The following is a 24,856-nucleotide window of genomic DNA, read 5'->3' on the forward strand; positions in this document are numbered from 1 at the left end:
GATAGGACTCTGACATCAAATGCTGCTCCATCAGCACTATCACATAGTGTAATGACTAATGCCAAGTCTATGCTCAAGCATGTGCGAGCAAAGCAAACAAAATTGCTATATATTTGGTCAAATGACTGATTTATGATCAATGCAGGAACCTGTGTAAAGATTTGAATTGAATTTGTCCATACATTCTTTCACATCCAGAAAGGTTGAAGATTCTAGCAAACTTGTGATGCTGACTTGACTTTATCCCCTAACTTGCTAGAATCCACAATTGGAACTAGGTGGTAAGGAGGAAGCAACTTGAGTCAAGTTAACTGATACACTTCTATTAAACCTTCCTCTGTTAGTGTTTAGAACACTCTTCAAATGAACATACTCTTCCATCCTGCAGTGAGGAATAAAATTGGTCAGACCACAGATTTTAAAGCTTAGTGCCAGATGTTGGTATAAAACAGGATTGCTGGTCCAGAACCAGTGGTGATAGTAACCCTGTCACTCATCACTAAAGCTTCTTAGACTGTCACTCATTTACCTTGGGTCTTGACAAAGTAGGATATAGGAAGTCCAATAACATAACTAGACAATAAAGGAACAGGGAAAGAAACAGCAATTGAGGAAATTTGCTTCAGAGAATCCATGACAAGCCTCTAACTCTCTCTCCCCCACAATTCCCCCAACTGCCATATAAAACAAGAGTATGGACACTGTTAGCCAGTACCTTAAAAGCAATTCCCTAAACATGCAAGCATAGAAATGTTTGGTAGCACCAGACAAATGGATTGCAGTGCACTCTCTTCAGAGACTAGGCACTTAAAATTTGATCGCCATCACTTAATCTCTACTTTCAGGATCAGAAAAAACAGATGAATTTCTTCTGGCCAGATTCAAAGGGGATGGAGTAAGATACAAAGCCAAGCTGATTGGCATTGATGATGTTCCAGAAGCAAGAGGAGACAAAATGAGCCAAGATTCAATGATGAAGCTGAAGGTAAAAGCCTGAATTTAAGACCATGCATACTACTAGTATATGATGGTGAAAAGCACACCATGCTGCAATTCCCACTCTCTATCAAAAGTAACATTGAACACACTTCAACGTCATCACTGTTTGACACAGATTCTAACTGGAAGAAAGGAGTCTCTTTACTCAAGAGACTAGCAGAACTAGTAATGAAAGTAAGCAGTTGTGTTGGCAGAGCAACTTTCAGATTAGTGAGCACTTCCTAATCCTGACAAGAACTGGAGGAACTGGAAATTGCAGGTGGTGAGCCAAAAACAAACCCTAAACTTGGCAACTTAAGTTTCCTGGAAGGGAGAATTTCCATAGCAACTGAAGACTCAAATTGGATTAGTCTCTTCCATGTGAGTTTGGGTTCTATTAGACTCTACTGATGCAATTAAAATAAATTGCATGCTCTTCTAGCAATGCAAGGTTTTATTGAGAATTAGTCTTATAACCTATAGTAGTAAAGCCTAGAAAATTGAGGCCAAAGTGGAGAGTAAACTACTAAGCTCAGTTGGTAACATTAGTCATGGTCAGGATTACATGACTTACTGGTCTGATCAGCTTTTTCATGACTAATGGCTTAGGGTTTTTGGTTGCCATTAAAAACAGCACAACAGGTATGGCTTAGTTACTCTGGTTGGGAAGTATGGATCCACAACTAATCTGTCACCTATTCAGCTTAAACCACAAAGGAGATTTAGCCTTGTAAGGATACTGCCCCTACAGCTTTTGACAGAATTGCTATGTAAATGAGGTCTGCTTTAGACTTCTCACCTGCACTAGGTTAGGCTTGTAAGGAAAGCAGCAGGTCTCTTAACCTAAAACTCCAGCATGGTCTATAGTAGCATGGGTGCATAATAACTTCATCTCTAGTGAAGACCTATGCAGGCTCATGAAAGCAAATAGGCTGCACAGATCTCATGCTGTAAATTGTGCCTCAGTTAAGTATCTTTGCACAGATTTTACTTCAAAATGAACAAATTACATACATTCTTGTACTCTAATGGTAACCTTCTTCCCATTTTAGGGAATGGCAGTAGCTGCCCGCTCCCAGGGACAGCACAAACAGAGGATCTGGGTGAACATCTCCCTTTCTGGTATCAAGATAATTGATGAGAAAACTGGGGTAAGATACTACAGAATTGGCTATGGTCCTGACCTTTTAAGACCATGCAGATGGAGAAGAAACTAACCTAGCAACATCCTCAAAAAAAAAAAAACAGGAAAGTGTTCTACCCATACAGAACCTCTGAGGACTCTACTGCCTAATCATAGGAATTGATCTGCTCAGACTGTTTTGGAGGGAAGAGGACCCGGTCTGACATCTGTAGGCACTGAACTTGGCACCAATCTCATGTTGCATGAGATGGAGTATGCTGATCCTTAATGCTGACTTGCAAAGAAACTTGCATATTGCTTTGTTCAGTCTTTAGATTTGTTGAGCATGTCAAAAGACTAACTACTTTTAATTCCAGGTCATAGAACATGAGCACCCAGTAAACAAAATCTCCTTTATTGCTCGAGATGTGACTGACAACCGTGCATTTGGCTATGTTTGTGGAGGAGAAGGACAGCACCAGTTTTTTGCCATAAAAACGGCACAACAGGTATAAATCCAGGGATCTGTTGGGCCTTAAGATTGTCCAGTGGGACTTGCATGTCAACTTTTGCACATATCACCTATGATCTTCTACCAGTTGCACTAAGTCTTATTTGAAATGGTTATGAAATCTGTGGACCACTCAATCCAAAAATGAGCCAGTTTAAGGCCAACTTGAAGAAATGAAAAGCCTATTCAGCAGGCATATCTGAAATTAACTCAAAGTTAGTCTGTACAGAAAAAACAACAAATGGCACTTGTAGACAGACAAAACATGTACATGGTGGTATGAGTTCTTGGGCACAGCCAACTTCAGATGACTGGAGTGTTGAGTTTAAGATGTGCAGATTCAAAATAAATAGAAGGGGAGGGGGGGAGAAGAAGAGTGGGAGACAAGGAGCTAAAGCAAATTAGAGAGAATAAGTAAGTATCTGAAGATTGGGTAGTTAAATGAAGCGATAATCAGTCAATTCATAATATCCTTCCTGACAGGAATTTACACAGAGCTATTCGTACCTTCAACTATTCAGTTGATAGTGTCCCAACCATCCTTCATCACAATTGAGTCCATTAGCATGTGAATTAGAGTTCATCTGCAAATTCAATTCCAAAGTTTCTCTGATCTGGCTAGTATTAGTTTGTGACAAGACAGCCACTTGAAGATCTCTTTAATGTTCCTAATCACTGTTTAAGTGTTCCCCAATCACTGTTTAAGTGTTCTGTATGCTTCCTTTACATATATCTGACTTGTGTCCATTGATTCTTTCGTGTTGTGACTGCTATATATCTATCTAGGAAACTGGATAGTGGGGCATTACTGGCATTTGATGGCAGAACACATTACTGGATGTGCAGTTAAATGACCTTTTGATTTGGTAGCTTATGTTGGCTCCAGTAATGAATTTGCTAGCATAGATATGTAGGCAGAGTTGGCATGTCTGGTTGCAGGACTGGGTTCCTGGATGCTTATGACGTGGTTGTGTGGCATGGTTACAGAAATAATTCTTTTCAGGTTGGGGGGCAGAGGGGTATCTAAGCAAATAGGCTTTTCTCCCAAGACCGCAGAGTGAGGGGAATTACAACCCATCTTGGGATGCAGATTGTGTAATGTGCTGCAGGGGTCTGAGTTGTGGACTAGAGGTAATAGGAGTTGTGGTGGCTTGAGTAGTTCACGTCGAGGTACTTTTTTTTTGGCTGTCAATTTTTTCACTTCTCCAGGTGGGTATTTCAGTTTTAGGAATGATCTGTAAAGATCCTGTAGGTGATTGTCTGTTTGTGGGGTCAGAGCAAATCCAGTTGTAGGCAGCCAAGCCCTAAGATACAATAGACAGAAATGTCTGGGATGGAAGCTGGAGGCATGAAGGTAAGTGTAACAGTCAGTGGATTTCTGGTATAGGATGGTGGAAATGTGTCCATTTAACTGAATTGTGTCCAGGAAGTGGATTTTTTTGTGTGGACTGGTCCAGGCTGCAGTTGATGGTGGAGTGGAAGTTGTTGAAATCCTTATGAAATTATGCAAGAGTTGTTTTTCCATGGGTCCATATGTCATTGATGTAGGGGTGTTAAAGGCGCATCAGTTGAGGAATAATTCTGTCTTGGGTGTCTGTGGCAGCTTAAACTCAGGCTACATCAACACTGCAGGCTTCTTGCACAAGAACTGTTCTGCACAAAAGATCTTGTGCAAGAGCACATCCACACTGCCATGTGCTTTTGAGCAAGAAGTACTTTTGCGCAAGAGCATGCATGGCAGTGTGGACGCTCTCTTGCACAAACTCCTGTTGCCCTTTACACTGCTGCCTTGTGCAAGGGGGCTTATTCCTAGTGGAGTGAGGAATAATTCTTGTGCAAGAAGACCTCTTCTGATGCTTTACTGTAAATTACTTGCACAAGAACACGTGTGCAGTGTAGACACTCTGCAAGTTTTTGTGCAAGAACAGCCACTCTTGTGCAAAAAGCTTTCAGTGTAGATGTAGCCTGACTGATCTGCTTGGTTAAGCTTTCATGGGTAAATGCATCTAACAAAGTGGCTCTAGCCACAAAAGCTTATGCCCAAATAGATTCTTCTAAAGATTAAAGTACTACAGGACTCCTTGTTAGTCTGTATCTGCAACAAACATAGCTACCCCTTGAAGACAGCATGTAAATTTCTTACTGAAGCACAACATGGGTGTTTAAACCCAACACAGAGGTTGTGGTTACTGAAGTGACCTGAGCTATTGATTTGGTAAAAGTGCAGTAGCCAGTCTTCCTACTACCCAGAGTGCTACTGCTGGCCAAAGGCATGCTTCTCAATGGGAGCCACTTAAACATGTGCACACCATACTTTTGTATTCATAACCAGGAGCTCTGGTCTGCACTCTTAAGACTAGTAAAGATTTCTTAAAAGACCAGCTCAAATGCAATGTCTTACCATAAACACTGACTTGTGTCTGTTAATCCTGCAAGTTTGACTAATTGAAATTTCACTTTTCCTGCCTAAAGACTTCTGCTACTAGATGACAAGCTTCTCAATACTTCATGCCTCTTTCTGCTCTTGGAGCAGAGAAGCTAGAACACATGGATGATGGGACCTGGGATTTCTCCCAGAAAGTCTCTCCTCTTAAACTGTGTGACCAGAGTGGTATCTTTTCTGGACTCCACCTAATGTTTATCATACCTGGGGCAAGGTGGTTTGCTAACACCTGCCTTTAAAGGCTGACAAACGTTAAGCAAGAGTAATGGATTTAACCAGTGGCCTTCTGATCTATAGGGCTGAGAAACATTCAGTTCCTTGTATAACTTTGCCAAATGTAACCACTTGCCTTGAAATTGTGCATACTGGGCATCTGCCTAAAGAATTGAAGTTGGGAAACTTCAACCAATGTGCTTCCTTAGTTGCCCAGAACAAGGCAGAGGAATGAAACTTTCTTTGAGGCAAGGACTTCACTTGGCAAGGAGTTACTTCTCTTGTTGTCCCTAAACAAGCATGGGCAAGCTCTTCAATCTTAAGTACTTGCACATGCTCAGATTCTGTGCCCACTGGCCATGCTTACTCAACTGTTTTTTTTGGCTAGTAAAAGCTATTGGGTCCAGGCACCTGGAGTGCAGGGAGCCTGTAACTCTGCTCTTCATCCTACCCTAGTGCCTCAGGCAGTGTGGAGGAAGTTCTACACATAGACCAGGAAGGAACAAGAGCCAGACCTTCCCAGGGTCAGGTGTGGCAGCAGCAGCAGATACCATATGATATAATTAAAGAGTCTCTCACTTAGCAATGCTTTAAAGCTTCAAGGGCAACAGTAATTCTGGCACTACCTGGCTGAGTTTGATGTATCCCCTTATGCCATAGTATAGATTGCTGTAGCAGGCACATCCTAAACCAATGTAGGTAGAGCTTTGTATGTACCTCCTCACAAAGGGTAAGAGTTCCTCTGTCTAGCTGCATCTGCAGTGAAGTTTAGGCTGACCTAACTACATGTTTCACAGCTGTGAGACACTTCATGCTCTCTGGTAGCTAGGTCAGTTAACTTGTACCCAAAGACCATTAAAGACTAGTCTGCCTACAAGGGGTTTCTGTGAATTATCTCAAGTAATACAAATTTTGCTTTAAATAGATTGTTAGGAATGTAGTCCTTGATGTGGAAGGCAACTGGGGAGGAAGGCTAGGGAGCAAATGGCTTTAGCATAGTCTTGCTTGGAGAGCCTTTAAGACTCTCTGCCTACATCTGAGTGAGCATGGACAAGCCAGCTGTAGTTCAGCCTCTGGAAGAAAACAGGGAATGTAGCAAAAGCTCGATTAAGCAATAATTGTCAGAATGTGGGAAGCAGTTACCACCTACAGGGTTCACCAATGAGTATCTGCATCTCTTTAGACAGCCTGCATGATCAATTGTGTTGCTGAAAGCACTGTGTACCTCTTCTGGGCACATTGCTAGGCATGTTCTGGGAAGGCACAGTCCTTACCGTGGGCTGTTTGTTACATGAAACAGGTCATGCATCACTGCCCTTCAACTAAGTACAGAAATGCTGCTGCTTGTTGTACACATGAGCTCAAGTATTTTCATTAACTTGGTTGGTTGTGTTTTTCTGTTACACTCAGCTTCGCTTGCTATTGCAGTAATTCCCTTTAGTCAAACCCACTTATTAAAGGCAGCTGCATGTGACTGAATACACCAAAACCACCTTTCAGTAAGAGCTCCATGATAAAGCACTTAGCCTAGAAACTGCTAGTAGCCTACTAAAGGAATAGTGACACAGCATTTCCATACCACATATTGTTCAATATGAACAGTAAGGCACCAATTAGAAAACCTTTTCTGCAGAAACCTAAAGTCTAAAACTTTCCCTTTCAGGCTGAACCGCTAGTAGTTGATCTTAAGGATCTCTTCCAAGTAATTTATAACATCAAGAAAAAGGAGGAAGAAGATAAGAAAAAGGCAAGTAACTCTTGTCTCCAAAGGATCTTACCTGTATTGCTTATCAAAATGGCTACCTTGGCATTCATTTCAATGCCAGTATCACCCAGTCGCTAAGCAACTATAAAGCTGTAGCATCACTGAATCTGTCTGCTCTACTAGTTTCTGCAATAGTTATATGCAATGTACATACAAATAACTAGGAAGCATAGAGATTTAAAGAATTCTTCTACTTGAATTGTTCATGCACTTGGTGATTAAGGTTGGAGAGGCTAGTGCTCCAGTGCTTAGCTTTATTTTAGGATTATATCAACACTTATTGTTCTTTTGCTTTTTGGCACCATCTGCTTGGCTACCATAGCCTAGTTGAGTCCAATTAGATTCCTTCTTGTAAATGTTCAAATTTCACCTCTAGCAATCAATGTATATTAGCGTCTGGCCATTACTATTTTTCCATCTTGGCATGAAGAAGCCAATAAGACAGTTGAAGTAAAACTTTTGCTCTTTAAATCTGAGTAATACATGCACTTTGACCACGTGAGATTCTAATCTGTTTCCTTCCTTTTCCTAGCTAGCAAAGCTGGAGGCAACAACCTCAGAACACATGAATGCAACTAGTTCTGTAGAGCAAAACACACACTGCTGCACTAACAGCCTACATTTAGTCCAGTCTCCATATTTGTGGAAACTTGTGAATCAGTTAAAACCTAAATGAAACCAGCTCTTTATTCCAGTGATCAAACTTGGCTTGGCACTAAAGTTACCTTTATTTTCCCTTCCAGAATGGCAGTGAAGCCCTGACTGATCAAGTTGACAAAATAAAACTGGTATGTTTACATAATGCACGTGTGTGTAGTGTCCTTAAACCACACAGCAGATCTTAGTTTCTAAGCATACACATGTATGAAACTATTATAGTAAGCAGTTTGGGCTAAAAGTGGAATATCTTAACACATGTACACTAAGCTGGAGCTTACATTGCTTTACACAGAATGGAGGGATGATAGGAGTTACTATAGAGAACTTTCTGGGTGTCTGGCTGGTGAGTCTTGCCCACATGCTCAGGGTTTAGCTGATCGCCATATTTGGGGTCAGGAAGGAATTTTCCTCCAGGGTAGATTGGCAGAGGCCCTGGAGGTTTTTACCTTCCTCTGTAGCATGGGGTACAGATCACAGCTGGAGGATTCTCTGCATCTTGGGGTCTTCAAAGTATTTGAAGCCTTCAATATCTGAGAGAGAGGTGAGAGGATTATTCTAGGAGGGGTGGGTGAGATTTTGTGGCCTGCACTGTGCAGGGGGTAAGATTAGATGATCATAATGGTCCCTTCTGACCTTAAAGTCTGAGTCTGAGAATCTGAACCTCTTCCAAATTCCTTTTCAAGGGTGTTGACCAGATGGATTTGTTCGGTGATATGTCCACTCCTCCTGACCTGAACAGTCCCACAGTAAGTAAAGACCTGTCTTGTACTATATCTAGTTGCTAGCTGTTGTGTTTTGTGACTAAATGCAACATTAGGTCTATCTGAAGTCTCCTATAGATTACTCAAGCAAAGTGGAAACAGACAATAGGTGCAAAGGCAGCTTTGCCACTAATTGGAAGAAATACAACTTCAACTTCTGTCAGTGCTCATGTAGGAAGTCTGTTCCTACTAAATATCAAATGATGGTTCAAGTTTGTTCCCTCTATCCTTTCACAACCAACTTCATATCTGTCTCCTAGTTTAAACTTCAGTATTTGATATAGTAGCTCTAAGAGGCAGCCAGACTTCTGTACACACTTCAACTTTTTATGGTACTTGGGCATATTAACTTTTTATCCGTGTAATGAGTTTAAGTGCCACACTTAAGATGTTGGCAAAAGAACAGAACAAATTCTGGGTAAGGACCTGAGAGGCTCTTGCCTCTTGCATCTGTCAGATGCTGCTCCTCTGCAGGAGCGATGAGGCTCTTCAAAGTTGCTGTACTGCCCCCTCACACAGTGACTTCATAATCCACAGGCCTCCTTATTACTGACCTTGCTGAAATGTGAAACCAAAGAACACTGCCAAAATAAACTCTGCTAAGCTTACTCAGGCACCACCTACAGTGTTAACATATGTTTGCTCATAGATGCTATTCATCCAAAGAGTGGCTGGTGCCTTCAAGATGCCCTAGTAGACTATGCTTGCATTTGAGATCTAGAACAGAAAATGGTACTGGACTGCTACTCATCTGCATAAAGACTATACTTCAGTTGCCTGCATTCTTCTGGATAAAATACACTGCCTTAATGTAAACTTGGGCAGAGTTATGAAAGTCCTAAAGTGTCGCAGACTTTAAATGGCTATAAGTGATGTGGGAGAAACTTGCAGCATTTGAATTTAAACTCAGGATGGATTAAGGGTTTGGGCCATGCAGAAGACACTAGTTAAGCACTAGCCTATAGCTATTGAAATAAGGGCTCAGAACAAGGGGTTCTCATACTGATAGCATCTGTTATTGCAGAGTTAATCCTGAGTACAAAATCAGATGCATATTCCTGGCCCCTAACCCTGTGCAACTTTTATGCTAATTTGTTAAACAAGGTTGATCACTAGACTTCCTGGTAACACACCTGAAATGCTAGATGGTGCTTTTATTTTCTGCACAGTCATGATCAAATGCATTATGTGCCTTGCATCTGTTAAATCTTCAATTAACCTTTTTTTCTTTCCAAACTAATAGGAGACTAAAGATATCCTGTTAGTGGATCTAAACTCTGAAATTGAGAGCACTCTCTCTTCTGTAAAAGAGAGTCCCTTCTTGAATGGCATCACCGCCTCTCTTCCACAACCCAAGTCACAGACACCTTTCTTGCCTGAAAGTTCTTTCACTACCAATCTGAGCTTCTTCCCCACACCCAATCCAGATCCTTTCAGTGATGATCCTTTTGCACAACCAGACCAATCTGCACAACCTTCATTTGATTCTTTAAAATCTCCAATTCAGAAGAAGGAAAGTCTGAGCTTCTTGAGTAATGGTGCTGTAAATGGTGATATTGACTACTTTGGTAAACAGTTTGACCAGATTTCTAATAGAACTGGCAAACAGGAGATGCAGACAAGCCAGTGGCCAGTTGAGAGTAAGCCAATGCAGCCAGCAGCAAGGACACAAAATGGGGTGCCCGAAAGAGAACAGAATGGTTTTCTGACCAAATCATCCAACCTATTTGCGGAAAGCCCTTCCAAAGGACTGTTGCTACAAAATGGAGCAAAGCTGGACTCTGAAAGCAATATCCAGCTCATGTCACATGACTCAATAACAATTAGCCCACCTCCACAAAGTACCAAGCCAGGAAGAGGAAGGAGGACTGTTAAGGTGAAGCATCTTCAAATATATAATGGTGACATGCATGCTCTTAGATGGGCTGGGTGAAAATTTCCTTTTTTTACCAAAACATGGTGTGATACTGGCTAAACTACTTCTGCTATTCTACAACACCACTGTATTTATTCTTCTATTCCACTCACAATGTTCCCTCTGCAATCATGTTTTCTGCTTTCATGTGTACATTATAATGGTTATCACTAAGTATACACTTTTTTTCTTTTCAATGCTGCCATACTTCACTATTTCTGGTAAGTATTTTGATCTGAAACTAATGCAAATGTATCTGGGGCAGTTGACTTTTTTAAATGCTAAAAGTACATTAAGTTAAAATGCCAACTTAGAATTCTAAAGCTAGCACTACATTTTTAGTGTAATCTCTATCAGATGGTCAAAAGAGTACTTGAAGTTCCTCAAATTTTAGTAATTGAATACAATACATATGACCACTTTGGGAAACACTGCACTATATAGCAAGTTCAAGGCATGTGTTTCTCATGCTTTCCAATTGGGCTGTATAAGACTCCAATCCTATTTAGAGAACTAAAAGGGCCATAAGTTTCTACTTTGTTTTACTTAATTCTTTGGCTATATGATGTGAGCCTTTAGAACCCTGAAATCTCAAATATGAGTAGCCTAGATGTAACAACCTTTGACTTGCAATAGAATTAAATCTCATACTGCAAGTCCAGTATGACAATTTATTTTGCCAGCATGCTTCATTGTTTAATTCATAAGAATATCAAATAGTAGTAAAACGTTACTTATGCAAGAATCTAATTTGATATGCCTGGTATTCTAAAATACAACCATTTGAAATCTTCCAAGCTGGCTTTAGACAAACATCTAGTCCTAATTAAAACTCTTAATTTTCCATCCCACCAGTTATTAAAGGCTATTTTGGTTCTGAAATTGGGTATTGCCCAAGACAAGAGAAGACCTAGATAACACTTCCTGAAAATGAGGCCCAAAACTAGAATCTGCCCAAAACCTAGCATCTGTCCATAGTTTTACTGGGATATGGTAACCAATTTTTCATCTTGTTTCCAGACCCCAGCAAGTGACTTGTTCAGCTCAGATATCTTTGCATCTACTACAACAGAGGCCCCAGGCCTGACTTCTGCATCACAACCTTCACTGGTGCAAACCAATCCCCTGGATCTCTTCCGAACCAGTCCTGCCATCACACCAATGGCTGGCCTAGGTTAGTTCATTACCTTACTTAAGGGAACACAATTAACCTTATTGGTCACTTCAGTTGATGGTCTCTAACTTGTTTTAGCAAGTCAGACTTGCTTGTTCTCTTAACAAGCACATGCTATAGTGAATGTCTCCTTATGTCCCCTCATGCAGCAGTTCCCTCCTTCCCCCAACCTGACAGCATTTCCTTAATCTATTACTCAAAATAGATACAATCCTCTGGGGAGACTTCACACTGAGCTCATAGCTAACACTAGGGTAACAATCTCTTATCTATTAGTCTGTCTTTACAGTAAAGAACCTCTCTAAACTTCCTGATCTCTGTGGGGCATGTGAACACAATACAGCAAGAGTCTGGGGGTGGGGGGGAGGAGGGAAGAGAGTCACTTTATAACTGATACTGATCATGGGCTGGCCTTGCCCAGAAGGGGTAGGGTTGGCGGCCACAATGAGACACCGTAGCATGTATGTGCACACAGGGCATGTGACAGTGACTTTGCTGGCTGCTGTTGGGTACATTTCTGAGAAGCCACTCTAAGGAAAGTCTGTCCTGCTGTCACTCCCTCCCCCACTCTGCACTCCTGAGTCACTTACCATTCACGTTTCAGATTGGAGCAGTTCTGTTGTCTTCCCTCTCCCCAATTCCTGCTCTGCAGGGGAACACCCTGACTTCAGACGAACACGAGCTATCAGGCACCTCAGGCCACCCAGCTCATTGGCAGGATCCAGTCCCTGGACCTTATTTTTTGCCCACCCCGGTCACTCTCTCCCCTAGCTTCTCTAGCTGACATGTATCAAGTCTACACAGCAGCTGGGGGGATGTCTCTCTGGATACAATATTTTTAGCACATTAACTCAAGTACGTGTGCTACCTTTTGGGAGCACATTCCCACCTGAATAGCAGACATGCCTGTGTTTGGCTACTGCAATACAAATTGTAACGACTCAGTAGGAACTGGGGATATAGAGCCATTCCAATTGGAATGCCTCATGACAGTGAGACTGAAGCGACCTTGTGACTTTCCCAAGGTCACATGTCATTCTCAAGGATAGATTTAGTTCCCACCCCAGCCTGATACTGACACCACTTTTACGAGTGGTGTAACTTCTCAAACTCTACATAGATGTACTTAGCTTACCCAAGCCAGTCTGACAGCCAGGGCAATTGTTGCTGGCTGTGCAACTTGCTGCTTTCCTTACTCCACGGATTCTCAAAAGGATACTGCAACCCCCCTCTAAGTTGCTTGTGACCCCCTGCGGGATTGGGACCCACAGTTTGAGAAACACAGCCTTACTCCACTGATACTGCATATGTTCCTTGACAGTTGAGCTAGTGTACTAGATGTGTTCAGCAGTAATTTAAGTTTCAATAATGACTGAGATCATAGGTGCTGAGAACAAATGCAAGTTTTGCTTGCTGTATAGAATATATTTAGACTATTTGATAGCTGGTACAGCTATCAATCTTTAACTGTCTTCAGTCTCACATGGCAAGTGAGTTAAGTGTGGGTGGCTAAATGCCCTATGCAGGTTTACAAGAACAGATGAATAAATCTTCATGGTGGGAGGGGGAGGAAAGTGGGGCTTACAACCTGAGCTTCAGTCTTAGCTTCTGTGCATGATATGACCTTCCTCTTTCCCCTTCTCCCCCCCCCCCCCCCCCAGCAAAGCTCTCCTGCAGAGAGCTATGTAGGGCAGCAGTGGGACACTTAAACCAGATTCAAAGCAACTGTGTTCAGATCCAAGTCCAATGATCACTGATCCATCATGTCCTACTTGCATTGGGGATGCTAATCTAATGCTTCCGAAGCTTGCAGAAAGGAAACTGGGTCCCCTACAAGATGGTTCCTTTTAAATTTGCACCTTTGTTAAACTAAGGCTAATATGCAACTAGCTAAGTCAGTGACTCACTGGCCCCTTTGGATTTCTGCAACTAGCAGCAGTAGACGCTAAGGCTATTGTACTTCTTGTGGCAGAAGATCTGCTAGAGGGACTAATTAGCATGAGTTGTGATGTCATTAGCATATTGTCCTTTTTTGCAGAAGGGATTTTTGCACAAGATCCTAATGCCTCAAGGATAAGGCATAAGGATCTTGTGCAAAAGAGGGTTTTTGTGCAAGACAGAAGCAGCTACATTGCTTGTGCAAAAAATCAGCAGAAGATCCTAATGACATCACAACTCATGCTAATGAGTCCCTCTAGCATATTTTCTGCTGCAAAAAAATTGCAGTGTAGACCTAGCCTAACTCAGCTAAAGTGGAATACTCCCATCCAGTCACTGGCAAGCTCAGATAGAACACTAGTAACTGGGATGTAAGGCTTCCTTTTTTGGGAAGGGGGGGAGGGGAGAGAAGTTTAAAAATCAGCCTTAGATTTCTAAACTTTAGCTTGAGTATCAGCAGGACACATTGGTAAGAAGGCCTGGGGGCCATAACGGGAGTGGAGGGATGTAGTTAGCTCAACAAGAGTTGAGGCAATGTCCCTGTATTATGATGGATATTAAGTATTGATTAAACAAACACCGGACTATGCAGCACTTTAAAGACTAACCATCTTGTTAGTCTTTAAAGTGCTGCATAATCCTGTCGCTTGTTTCAGCAAGACCAGACTAACACGGCTGCATCTCTACAAGTATTGATTACACAGCTCTTGTATGCTAGTTGCCTTTGGAGCACAGGCCTCAGTTGAGGGTCTTGCTCTAAATCCTTTACTAGAGCAAGGTAATAAAATCCTGACTAGATTGGTGTGGGACAACTTATGGGCTACATGGAGTCAAATACAGGAGCAGAGGAATCTGATGCATAGACCCTTGGATCTTTAGAAGCGATGCAAGGCTTGCTTCATTCTGAGTTTAAACAGAGTAACTCCTCTTCCCACATGGCTTCTGCACATAATGGGATGCAAAGATACAACTGCAGTGGCTCTAGATAGTCACATCTAGATTTACTCCACTCTAAACAATCCTCATTTTAAGAGTATTAGAATGCACAGGCAAACTCGCATCATAGTAAAAGTCTTAGTTCTAGGCTCTTTCCTTACAAGAATTGATAATCCAATGTTTGCATTGGAATCTGGCTTGCTAGAGTAAGACCTTGCTGGAACATGTTACCCATGTCTCATTAAGCCACTTCTCCCTAACCTCAGCTTTGAGGATAGCTGAACCATCTGACAATGGCACCAGCAGCAGATCAGTCACCTTTAGAAGTGGTTTGCCTGCCTCCAGGGAAGCATGACACACAGTCTGCAGTCAGCCAGGTTCAAGCCAGCATGACTAAATTTTCTTTCAGTTTGTGGTCGTGTCTGTTGGACACTTCCAGTGACATTGTGCTGTATAGACATGGTCAGTGTAATGTCTGAGCTAGACTGCTACTTGCAAGCAAGACTTGCACTTGGCACTAGACATGGAGCTAACCAGGGTTAACCTGACCTCAAAGGCATTTGAGTGCCTTTGTTTAACATGCAGCATATTAATGGTGTCTAGAGCAGACAGTCAACACTTGCTGACAGAATAAGAACAAAGTTTAGGGCTACCACATTAGATTTTTAAAGTGGCTAAATACTCCATCCACTCTAGGATGAGGTAATATCTTATTGGACCAGCTTCCAGTGGTGAGAGAAGCTTTTGCACTAGGTAGAGCCTTGAAAGGGAAGTTTGCATGGGCACTAAAGTAACTTCTTGGTGATCCGTGTATATATTGTACTGTGAATTCAAATAAGGAGCACAAGTGCATTAAAGATGCCCCCTGGACCATATTTATAAGTCTTGCCTATCCTCTCTCCTAGGTGGCTTGCCAGCAACATCTCCAACACCATGGAGTCAGCAGTCCTCAGTGTTCAGTCCTGCCTCATCAGTATTTCCTGCATCCGTGATGGGTGCTCAGCCTACAGGATTTACTCAACCGCTGGCCTTCAGTGCTCCTCCAGCAGTCTCTGGTTGGGGTCAGCCTGCATCCTTTGGAGCCCCTTCTCCATCTCCTGGTCTCTGGGGTCAGCCAGCCCATGTCTCCTCTACTACATGGGCACCACCATCCACCATTGGAAATCCTTTCCAGACCAGTGTGTTTCCAACTCCTACACAGTCTCCTGCTATGTTGTCTTCTGTCTCTGCAACTAGCCCTCCTCAGCCACCACCAAGAATTGCACTCCTGAAGGAGCCATCCAAGAAGGAAAGTGATGCCTTCACCGCCTTAGACCCACTAGGGGATAAAGAGAAAAAGGATGTAAAAGAGCTGTTTAAAGACTTCCAGCTGACAAAGCCACCCGCAGTACCAGCAAGGAGGGGAGAACAGCAGCCAAGCCTTCTAGGTGCTTCTGGTGCTTTCACTAGTTACTTTAATAGCAAAGTGGGCATTCTGCAAGACAACACTGATCATGACGACTTGGAAGCCAATCAGTTGTTTACTAAAATCAGTGGTAAATTCCCTCATGCTTCATCAAGTCAGTGGGGAACCTCTCAGTTTGTTCTTCCCCTTCCAAGCAAGCTAATTTTAATCCTGTGGGCTCTAGATGGCTAGATTAGCATCTCCTCTTGACTAACAGGAAGTAGCCTGATACTGCAATAGTGTCATGAGGGTAATCCTTAATTTACTGCTGCCCAACACTGCCCTCTAGTATTCAGTTACACTAAGTCACTCAGCTATGTCTCCAGCACTTTCAAAACTGGGAACTTTAAACTGAGCTTAATTCATACTGAAAGCAACAAAAGTGACTCTTCAAAAGTAGAAATGCTGCACAATGTAGTGTCTAGCTTGACATCCACTTTCTGAAAACTAATCTTCAGGTTCTGGAAAAATCGTCTTCTGCATTCATGCAGAAATCCAGGCCTGCATAAACCTGAACTTTCTGTAAGGGAAGTAACTAACTTGTTTAAACTCTCTTCCCTGTAGAACCACCGAAACCTGCTCCCAGACAAAGCACTGTGCCAGCTTCCAAGCCTGACAGCCTGTTTGAAAACCCCTTTGAAACAGATCCTTTCAGCACCTCCTCACAACTCTCTGTAAGTACTAGACAAGTGTTCAGCTATCTGTACTCCTCTGAAGCCTCCAGTATTAGAAACCTGTGGGGTTTGGCCTCTAGCGGGGCACTTCACATTGGTAACAATTCCTTAGCATGGTCAGCAAATTCAACTTGTGTTCCGGTGACTTCAAACTCCCTGCTGCAAGGGAGCCAGCAGAGCTTGTCACAGGAGAAATACCACTTGTGAAACTGAGTAACTCTCAAATTTGGCTAAATCCCAGGGTGCATGTGCCACTAAACTGTGGTATGAGGCATCCTTGTCTTGTGCAGCCATACTGGCTTGACAGAATAGCTTTTCCAGCTAGCTTAGGCCCTTTGCACACCCACCCCTTTCTTCCCTGCCCTGCAGGGAGCTAAATATATAGCTTCTCTGTTCTGGCTGGAGGATGGAGCTTTCTAAAGTGGGAGGGAAGTAGCCTAACCACAGTCTGGAACATGAGACCTGAAGCCCTTCAAGGAACCTCTCAAATGATGAGTTTATTTTAGACAAATTTGAAAACTACCTTACTGGCTGAATTCCATGAGTATTCAGTGCACATGGTCTTCTCAGAGGTATGAATCAAGCTAAGTAGACTTTAATTCTAATCTAGTCCTAAAAAATTTAGGTCAATAAATTAAAACAGCTGGCTGAATTTTCATATTGTATGTCATTCAAGCACCTATAATATGGACTGTTCAAAGCTACTTGCCCAACATCTGACTCTTCCTCTAACTTGCATGGTGTATTGAGATTCCTGCCTGCTTATAAGCTATCTTCTATTTTAGACTGCATCTCAGCCATTGCCATCTTCTGATCTGTTTGATCCTTTTGGAAACCCATTTGCATAATTTGGTAAGTGGTGCTCTCATTCACCTGTTGCTTAGTTGATAGACCTTACGGGGAAACCACTGAAGGAAAGCTATTCTGACCACGCCAACTGGCATGGGAAGGTGGGTCAGTGCTGAAGAGTCTGACCTTAACTTGTATTTACCACCAGTAAAACTATTTGCCTGCCCAGTGGCTGTGGAAGAGAATGTTTGGATGTTAAAAGCAAGTACCATTAATAATGGGTAGCAGGTTTCAAACTAAAGCGACAGTTCTTCACACAGTGCATAGTCAGCCTGTGGAACTCCTTGCCAGAGGAGGCTGTGAAGGCTAGAACTATAACTGTTTAAAGAAGCTAGATAAATTCATGAAGGTTAAGTCCATAAAAGGCTATTGCCGGGGGTAGGAATGGTTTCCCTGGCCTCTGTCAGGCTGGAGATGGATGGCATGAGACACATCGCTCGATCATTGTCTAACCTGTCTGGGGCACTCAGTGCTGGCCACTGTCAGCAGACAGGCTCCTGGGCTAGATGGACCTTTGGTCTGACCCAGTACAGCCATTCTTAAGTATTTCAATTTAGAGCAATGTAAATCATTGACCTTAATGCCTAAACTGGAGGAAATAGGAAACTCCTCCTTGAGACCACTTAACAGTGCAGTAGGGAGCTACCTCCTTCTCCTAAAGTCAGTCTCGAAATTGGCAAGATTTAGACATTACCTTGCAGCAGTGAAGGACTTTGACTAATATGGGGGTGCAAGGGAAGCTTTCATGTTCTTAGAGAACAGAGGTTCACTGCATGTGGTCTGCTTTTTAATTTTGTTTCCAGAGTCAGATGACTGAAGTAGTAGCTGGCTTTAAAGCTGAGAATACTCCTCTCCTGAGATCAGTCTAGCTTTCCTCTCATAGTCCCCTGTTTACAGCAATTGTTTGTAGCAGACTGATAGTTGTCAGCATGAAATCCTGCTTTGAGTAAATGACACGGGCAGCCTGAACTACAGTGAAATGTAATTGATTCCTCAAACTTACTTTCTAGGTGTTACTGCAGACTGAAATCAACTTGTGCTAGTTAATGAAACTTGTAACTGCTATGGGAATGCTTGCAATACAACTTCATTTGTTAGAAAAAATATTCTACATCTCAATCTGATTTAGTCACTCCTAGTAGTGCTGCCAGGTGCACAAAGTTGGGAATGGACTGTACTTGAAGGAAAACTTTGCCCTTAAATGACAATAGTCAGGACAACTTGAAGAGTTGGCTAGCTTCAGACTGAGTAGATAACCATTTCCAATGTAAAAAGGCACTCAGCAGGACACTTTGCCCAAGACTACACTTGGGTCAGATTGTCTGAGTTAAATAGAAATCTACACACTACTCCACATAGCAAGCTTACAGTTAGCTGGGCAGTATTCCAGAATTCAAATTTCCACATTTGATAGAAGGCCCTAATGTTAAATCTTTAGCAAGAATCTGATAACCTGAACAAACCTCAATTCTAAACTTACCAAAAACTAAAGGGTTTCACAATTAATACAAGTGAAAGCAGAAGTCTCATGTAAAAACTCTGCCCACTTATCCAGTAAAACTGCTAGTAAACTGTTTTATAATTCTAATTACTAATCACTTTCTCTCTGCAGAAAGGTGTAATGAGCAAAGGACAAATGGAATAACCAGATACATCACCATTTTCTACAAGGGGTCTCTTTCTTTGCATTGCCTGTCTGCCTTCATCTTTGTTGCCTCTGAGTGTTAAATGTCTGCTGTGGACTGAAATATGAGCCCTCCTAGTGAACCTGCTGTTAACATAATTCAAGATGAAGCCAAGGAAAACACCCATACTTTCGTGCTTGAGGTCCAGATTCAAGTTGGTGGATGTGAATTCTTGTTCTGTAGCCTCTCCAGTTTCTTCTGATTAAGAACTACTTATGTCTTGTAGGAACACTGACTTTTCAGTCTTGTTATGGCTTTTTTTAAAGATGATCACCTACACTTAAACCTTGAGGCACTTGATTGTAATAGTTGGGTACCCATTTTGAGGCAGAAATCATGCATTCTCCTCCACATTGGGAAAAGGAATTGTGGTTTTAGAATTTTGCAAATTCTGCATCACTTGTATTTCAAGTGTGGGGAAACTTACCTGTATTTCACTGATGGTGCTGTCTCTACAAAATGGCAGCCAACTAAAGGTTGTTTTAAACCTCTTTTCAATGTACAATAGTCTTCTTGCATTTATGGTGATAGTACAACTGGTGATGTCTTATGGCTTTCCTCTTTCTCTATAGCAGAAAACAAAGTGCATGCCAATTCATATTGAAGATGGCAAAACATGGCTGCCGAATCTGGAGAGGCAGGGAGTATATGGAACAAACTCAATCAAAACTGTTTCTGCTTCACAAGTTAAAGTTTTAGGATCTGAATTGGACCAAAAGCTGCTTAAAAATACCTCATACAAATTTCAACTTGTTAAAACCTCAGGCAGTAGACTCCTCAAAGGGTTTTTGGGGCACAGAGGGAGAGCAATCAAATAGGGTACTGGATCCTATTTTCTGTCAAAGCTTGACAGATGACACTAAGCAAGTGGGTTTCTTGTGGAATCTAATTTGGTAAATGTCCCTATTGCTCTGAACACAAATCAATGAGCTGTTGTCACAGCATGGTTCCTGTATCGGTTGGAAAGGCAAGTGGCAATCTTGTATTAATCTTTACTTCACTTGATTGATACCTTAGTCTTGTGCATTTTGATGCACCTCATTTGAGGTAGCTATCCATCTCTCAAACAAGATAGTACAGAGGTTCAAAGATACTAACTGGCTTGTATGTAAATCAGTCACTTATAAACTAAATTGTTAGGGTTACATAGATGATTGGACAAAGGTCTAAAAAGCAATTACCATTCTGATGGCTAGTTTCCTATTCAAGTTTAGACTTGAATACTATCTTTAATGTTCAATTGGCCATCTAAACTCAAGCTAAACTGAGATTTAGGTCTGGAAAATCTGCTTGAAGGCAACTTTAGTCAATTCAGCCAGTTGTGCAACTTGTTCTGTATATAACCTTTTCTTTTGTGCACTTTCCTGCAATGCAATGAAGTTATGAATTTAAGTACTTGTGTCAAACTGGAAATGTAGAAACTTCAGATGTTACTATTATGTAAACTGTAGTCTCAAGTAATGGTTTCTAATGACATTAAAAAATGCAGCTCTTAATATCGAGTAAGGGTTTTCTGTTTCCTGAAAGAGCAGAAAGTACAGCAAGGTATATTGAACATGCCATGAAGCACATCTTGCTCCTTCTGGAGCAAGGAATTCAGCATCCTAGGAGTGTTTAGCTATTAACTTCCAATGTTATGACTGTTCTAGATAGATTTTCATAGTCTATGATCAGGGCTCATAGCATTCTGTGCCTTCTAGTTAGAATACTGTTAGTGGCTGTTCAGAGTTCGAGCCATTTTCCTCCAGTTTACTTCAGAATTTCAAGTAACTTTTGGACTAGTTTTTCTTCTCTACACCCCACCCCAAGCTATAGAAAGAAGCCCTAATACTCAACAAGAATAAGCATTGACACATCCCTCTAACACTGCAATTGCTTGTGGTTTTTAGCAAGATCCCAATCCCTGCTGGTCTTGAATCTTCTAATAGATTATCCAACTACAGGCAGTCCCCAGGTTACACAGATCCGACTATTGTCGGATCCTTACTTACGAACGGGGCTCTTCTCGCCCTGGAGGACACGGGCGGCGGGATCGCCCAGACGCGCCATGGTCCTGCTGCCCGCATCCTCCAGGGCAAGAAAAGCTGCTCTGCGTCTCCCTGGTCTGCTGGGGGGGGAGGTGCAGAAGACTAGTCTTTTCTCACTGATGCCTGTGGTAAAGCAGCTGGGGTGCCGCTGGGTTGGTCCTGCAGCGCTGCTCCTCGGCACTACTGGACCAACCTGGCAGCACCCCAGCTGCTCTGACCCAGGTGTCCAGGTTCAGCTGCTGTTGAAACTGATCAGCAGCTGATTCTAGGAAGCCCAGGGCAGAGAAACTCTGCCTCGGGCTTCCTGTAGTCAGCCGCTGGTCAGTTTCAGCAGCAGCTGAATCTGGATGCCAGTTCCGACTTACATACAGATTCAACTTAGGGACTGTAGGTTTGTTCTTATCTTGTACATAACCTGGGGACTACCTGTACATCAAAGGTTCCTCTGAAATAGCATTCCATTTACTCATGCATTTGTGAAATGAGATGATGGATGCTATGGAATAATGACATAGCCCTCTTCATCTGCTCCTATATTTGAGCCTTCCTTTCTCCAACACTTGCCAAAAATCACAATAAAATACTTGAATGTGAAATTACTCTTAAAAAGTACCTTTGCATATGATACATGCAGGCTGCCATAAGTGAAAGCTATTGGACTGTCTAAAGTAACACAGCTGGTCAACAGTCAAAGTGCTGTTAGTGAAAATGTTTAAATATTTAAACAGACTATTTGACTTGGATTGCTACAGAGTCAAATGGTCATGTTGTCTGACAGGAATGACATGCCTCCTGAAATAGTAAATCTTGCACCACAATATACTGGTTAGGAACAAGACTGGATTTCAACAGTTTTGTGTTAAAGTGCACCAGTAACTGGAAATTCTTCAGATGTTAGCCAGGCTTTCTATTGGCTCAAATAGCACTGCTCTCATTCAGTGGGCTATAGTTTGAGTTGAGGTACTGTCAGTATGCTCAGTTTGGTAGTGAAACTCATTTGGCAACTTCATCTCTTGCAGCAGCAACAACTGAAATGGCATTGAAGGTTAGATTCTAGCTTAAAGGAATAAGCTTGGGCCAGGTCTACACAACAGACTTTATGAACATAAAATCACTACTCGGGCTCCAAAATCCACATCTGAGCAACATCCCTGGAACTGCCTAAACTCATGTAGAAAACCCTACACCATGGCTATGTTGGTAGAAGCTCTGAATTTCCCTACTCTGAAGGGAGACATTCTTGTCACTTATGTGCCACAGCTGCCCCAATGCAGCATTTATGTGTTGGCATATTCTGTTTTGGGGAGAGGCTGGTAGAAAGCTTGCCAAGACCAGAGTGAGACCATCTGAGTTAAGTCAGATGGACTAGATCTGGAATCTAATGTTCAGTGTCATATCCAAGTTGCCATGTTAACACCACTAAGAGCAAGTGGCTTCTGTTGACTTGGCTTTGAAAATTCAAAGCGGATTCTGATAGAACTTCAAAGACAAAGATTATAAACAAAATAACCATACCTACTACACAGCCAACGATCCAACCTTAAAGTTTGGCAGAATTTCTACTGGATGTAGTAGTCTGCTATACAAGGATACATAGTTACTGCTTCAAACTTCTGAAATGGCAAACAGTTGCAGTATGAGATGTCGTTTAACCTAAGGTCCCACTTAGAAATAAAGCACAACTACTCAAAACTAATGTTCCTAGGACAATGTGCCATGCGATTTTTTTTTCTTATCCAAGACAGCCAACTTTTTGGGGGCCACATGAACAGATAAGTGTCTCCCGTGCCTAGCTATTGGGCTAGTCACAAGAACCAGAGCCTTAACTACAGGAGAAATCCCTAATGAAAACAGCCAAAAAGTTACACTGCACCCAAAGGCAGACTAAAGTCAGAGGGAGCAGTGTTAGTCTGTAATGTTAAAAATGAGTAGGCTTGGGGTAACTTAGACTAACAAATATAAATATCAGAGCTTTCAGTGGGTAACCAACTTCAGAATTTATAACAGGGAAGAGAGACCTCTCAATTATAAAGCACTCTGTCCTGGCATTTAACAAACTTTTGCATCCATAACTATGGGACACTTAATTAGCCTCAACTGTAGAACTGGTACTAACAGGTACCTTTTTGTTATAAATCCTGGGTTTATTTCCCCAACTCCAAAGTAGGACAGAACATTTAGGCTACATCTACACTGCAGGCTTTTTGCACAAGAACTGTTTTGCACAAGAGTTTTTGTGCAAAAATTCTTGCATAAGAGCATGTGTTTTTGCACAAGAGCATCCATGGCAATGTGGCTGCTCTGATGGCCATTTGTTGCCTGTTCACACTGCCGTCTTGTGCAAGAGGAATAACTTGCACAAGAAGCCATCTCTTCTGATGCTTTACTGTAAATTTACTTGCACAAGAGCATGCATGCAGTGTAGATGCTCTACAAGCTTTTGCGGAAGAACTGTTCTTGTGCAAAAAACCTGCAATGTAGATGTAGCCTTAGCTGATCTCATCTCTATGTAGTCATGAGGTTGTTTGGCACTGTTTTAGGGACTCATCTGATGTTCAGCACTTATACCCTTCAGATAAACAATTGATCCTTCTTGACCAAAGACTCTGACGTGTCTTTCAGTAGCATAGTGAGGCTCAAGAGAAATAATTTACACCAACTTGAAGTCTTAAACCATGATTTGAGGATTTCAGTAAACTAACCAGAGGTAAGGAGTCTATTACAGGAGGATTGAGGTTCTGTGGCCTGCAATGTGCAAATCCTTTAAGCTTGCTACCCTTCTCCCTCCCCCCCCCCCCCTTCCAAAAGAAACCCCTTCTAGTTCCTTAACCTAGACAATGTCTGGACAGTGCATTCCTTTGGTAGAGATCTCCAATGGAAACATATGTGCACTCAATAGAAGAACTCTATTACATGTCTAGTTGGCCAAAAGGAGAATTATCTCTGTTGGGGAAATGCTGCAAAAAAGACAGCCAGAAAAATTTTTTAAAGACTGACTCTTTCACCATACCTTAAGTCAACATTAGCTGTGGCCTATCATTGGCATGCTCTGTGTGGGCGTTGCCTTTGGTCTTCTGATAATAAATGACACAGCGAACAAAGACTCTCTAAACTTAGTTGCAGCAGTTTCTTCCCTCTAGCTAAAAAAAAAAATCTAGAAGCATGTATCCTATCCTGCTACTTACATATGCACTATGCATTTTGGAAGCAACTACCTTGGTTTCAGGAGAGATGAGAAGGTAACTTCCTTTCATTTTTCTTTCCGTCAGCAGCTTTGTATTTTGTTTTACCCAGGATAGCAAAGTGTGTGCATTCATCCACAAGTTGCATTTTCCTTGTAACCAAGAAAGGTTCTTGTTACTTTTTTAAAATGCCACTTTATGGTATTAGTTTTAGGCTCCTTGGATTTTATATTGCATCTGTATGGCATGATCAAGCGCCTATGATTAAAGATAGCAGTGATGTTATCTGTTATCTTAGCTCTGGTTTTATTATAAACACCGTACTTAAGTTTTGTTGCTTGTTTTGCCTGACACATTTCTCCCTGAGACTCATTCACTTTTCTAGTGATAAGACTACAGATTGTCATTTCAAAGATCCTACTCTATACTCCATTCTCTGAAGCCAGATGTTAATAGTGATCAGCTCTCTGAAGAGCTGTGCTAGTTGTATGGTATCTCCATAAAGAAAGATGTATTTCACCAGCTCTGGAAGAGTCTGTGCTCCTAAAGTAAGATTGACAATTCCTACAAACAAGATT

The 24,856-nt window shown here is 41.9% G+C and overlaps 2 protein-coding genes across 4 annotated transcripts in view; both read left to right on the forward strand.

Moving 5' to 3' along the window:
- The window catches only part of DAB2 (DAB adaptor protein 2), a 41,136-nt gene extending 20,571 nt beyond the window's left edge, over positions 1-20,565 (forward strand). For 2 of the 3 annotated variants that reach the window (XM_075932513.2, XM_014581754.4), the window contains 12 exons: positions 846-985; positions 2,031-2,129; positions 2,479-2,610; positions 6,932-7,015; positions 7,777-7,821; positions 8,377-8,439; positions 9,698-10,330; positions 11,390-11,543; positions 15,323-15,952; positions 16,426-16,535; positions 17,321-17,387; positions 18,997-20,565. In XM_075932513.2, coding sequence (XP_075788628.2) covers positions 956-985; positions 2,031-2,129; positions 2,479-2,610; positions 6,932-7,015; positions 7,777-7,821; positions 8,377-8,439; positions 9,698-10,330; positions 11,390-11,543; positions 15,323-15,952; positions 16,426-16,535; positions 17,321-17,383 — 2,043 coding nt within the window. In that variant the 5' untranslated portion in view covers positions 846-955 and the 3' untranslated portion in view covers positions 17,384-17,387; positions 18,997-20,565. The remainder of the gene's footprint in view (positions 1-845; positions 986-2,030; positions 2,130-2,478; positions 2,611-6,931; positions 7,016-7,776; positions 7,822-8,376; positions 8,440-9,697; positions 10,331-11,389; positions 11,544-15,322; positions 15,953-16,425; positions 16,536-17,320; positions 17,388-18,996) is intronic. The other variant, XM_014581755.4, reaches the window with a different exon arrangement.
- Positions 20,566-24,176: 3,611 nt separating this feature from the next.
- The window catches only part of C9 (complement C9), a 31,437-nt gene continuing 30,757 nt past the window's right edge, over positions 24,177-24,856 (forward strand). Inside the window, exon 1 of the mRNA XM_006139482.5 lies at positions 24,177-24,335. Within this exon, the coding sequence (XP_006139544.3) occupies positions 24,259-24,335 (77 nt within the window). The 5' untranslated portion in view covers positions 24,177-24,258. The remainder of the gene's footprint in view (positions 24,336-24,856) is intronic.

Source organism: Pelodiscus sinensis, chromosome 6 (assembly GCF_052426305.1).
Source record: "Pelodiscus sinensis isolate ZL-2025 chromosome 6, ASM5242630v1, whole genome shotgun sequence".
NCBI lineage: Eukaryota > Metazoa > Chordata > Testudines > Trionychidae > Pelodiscus > Pelodiscus sinensis.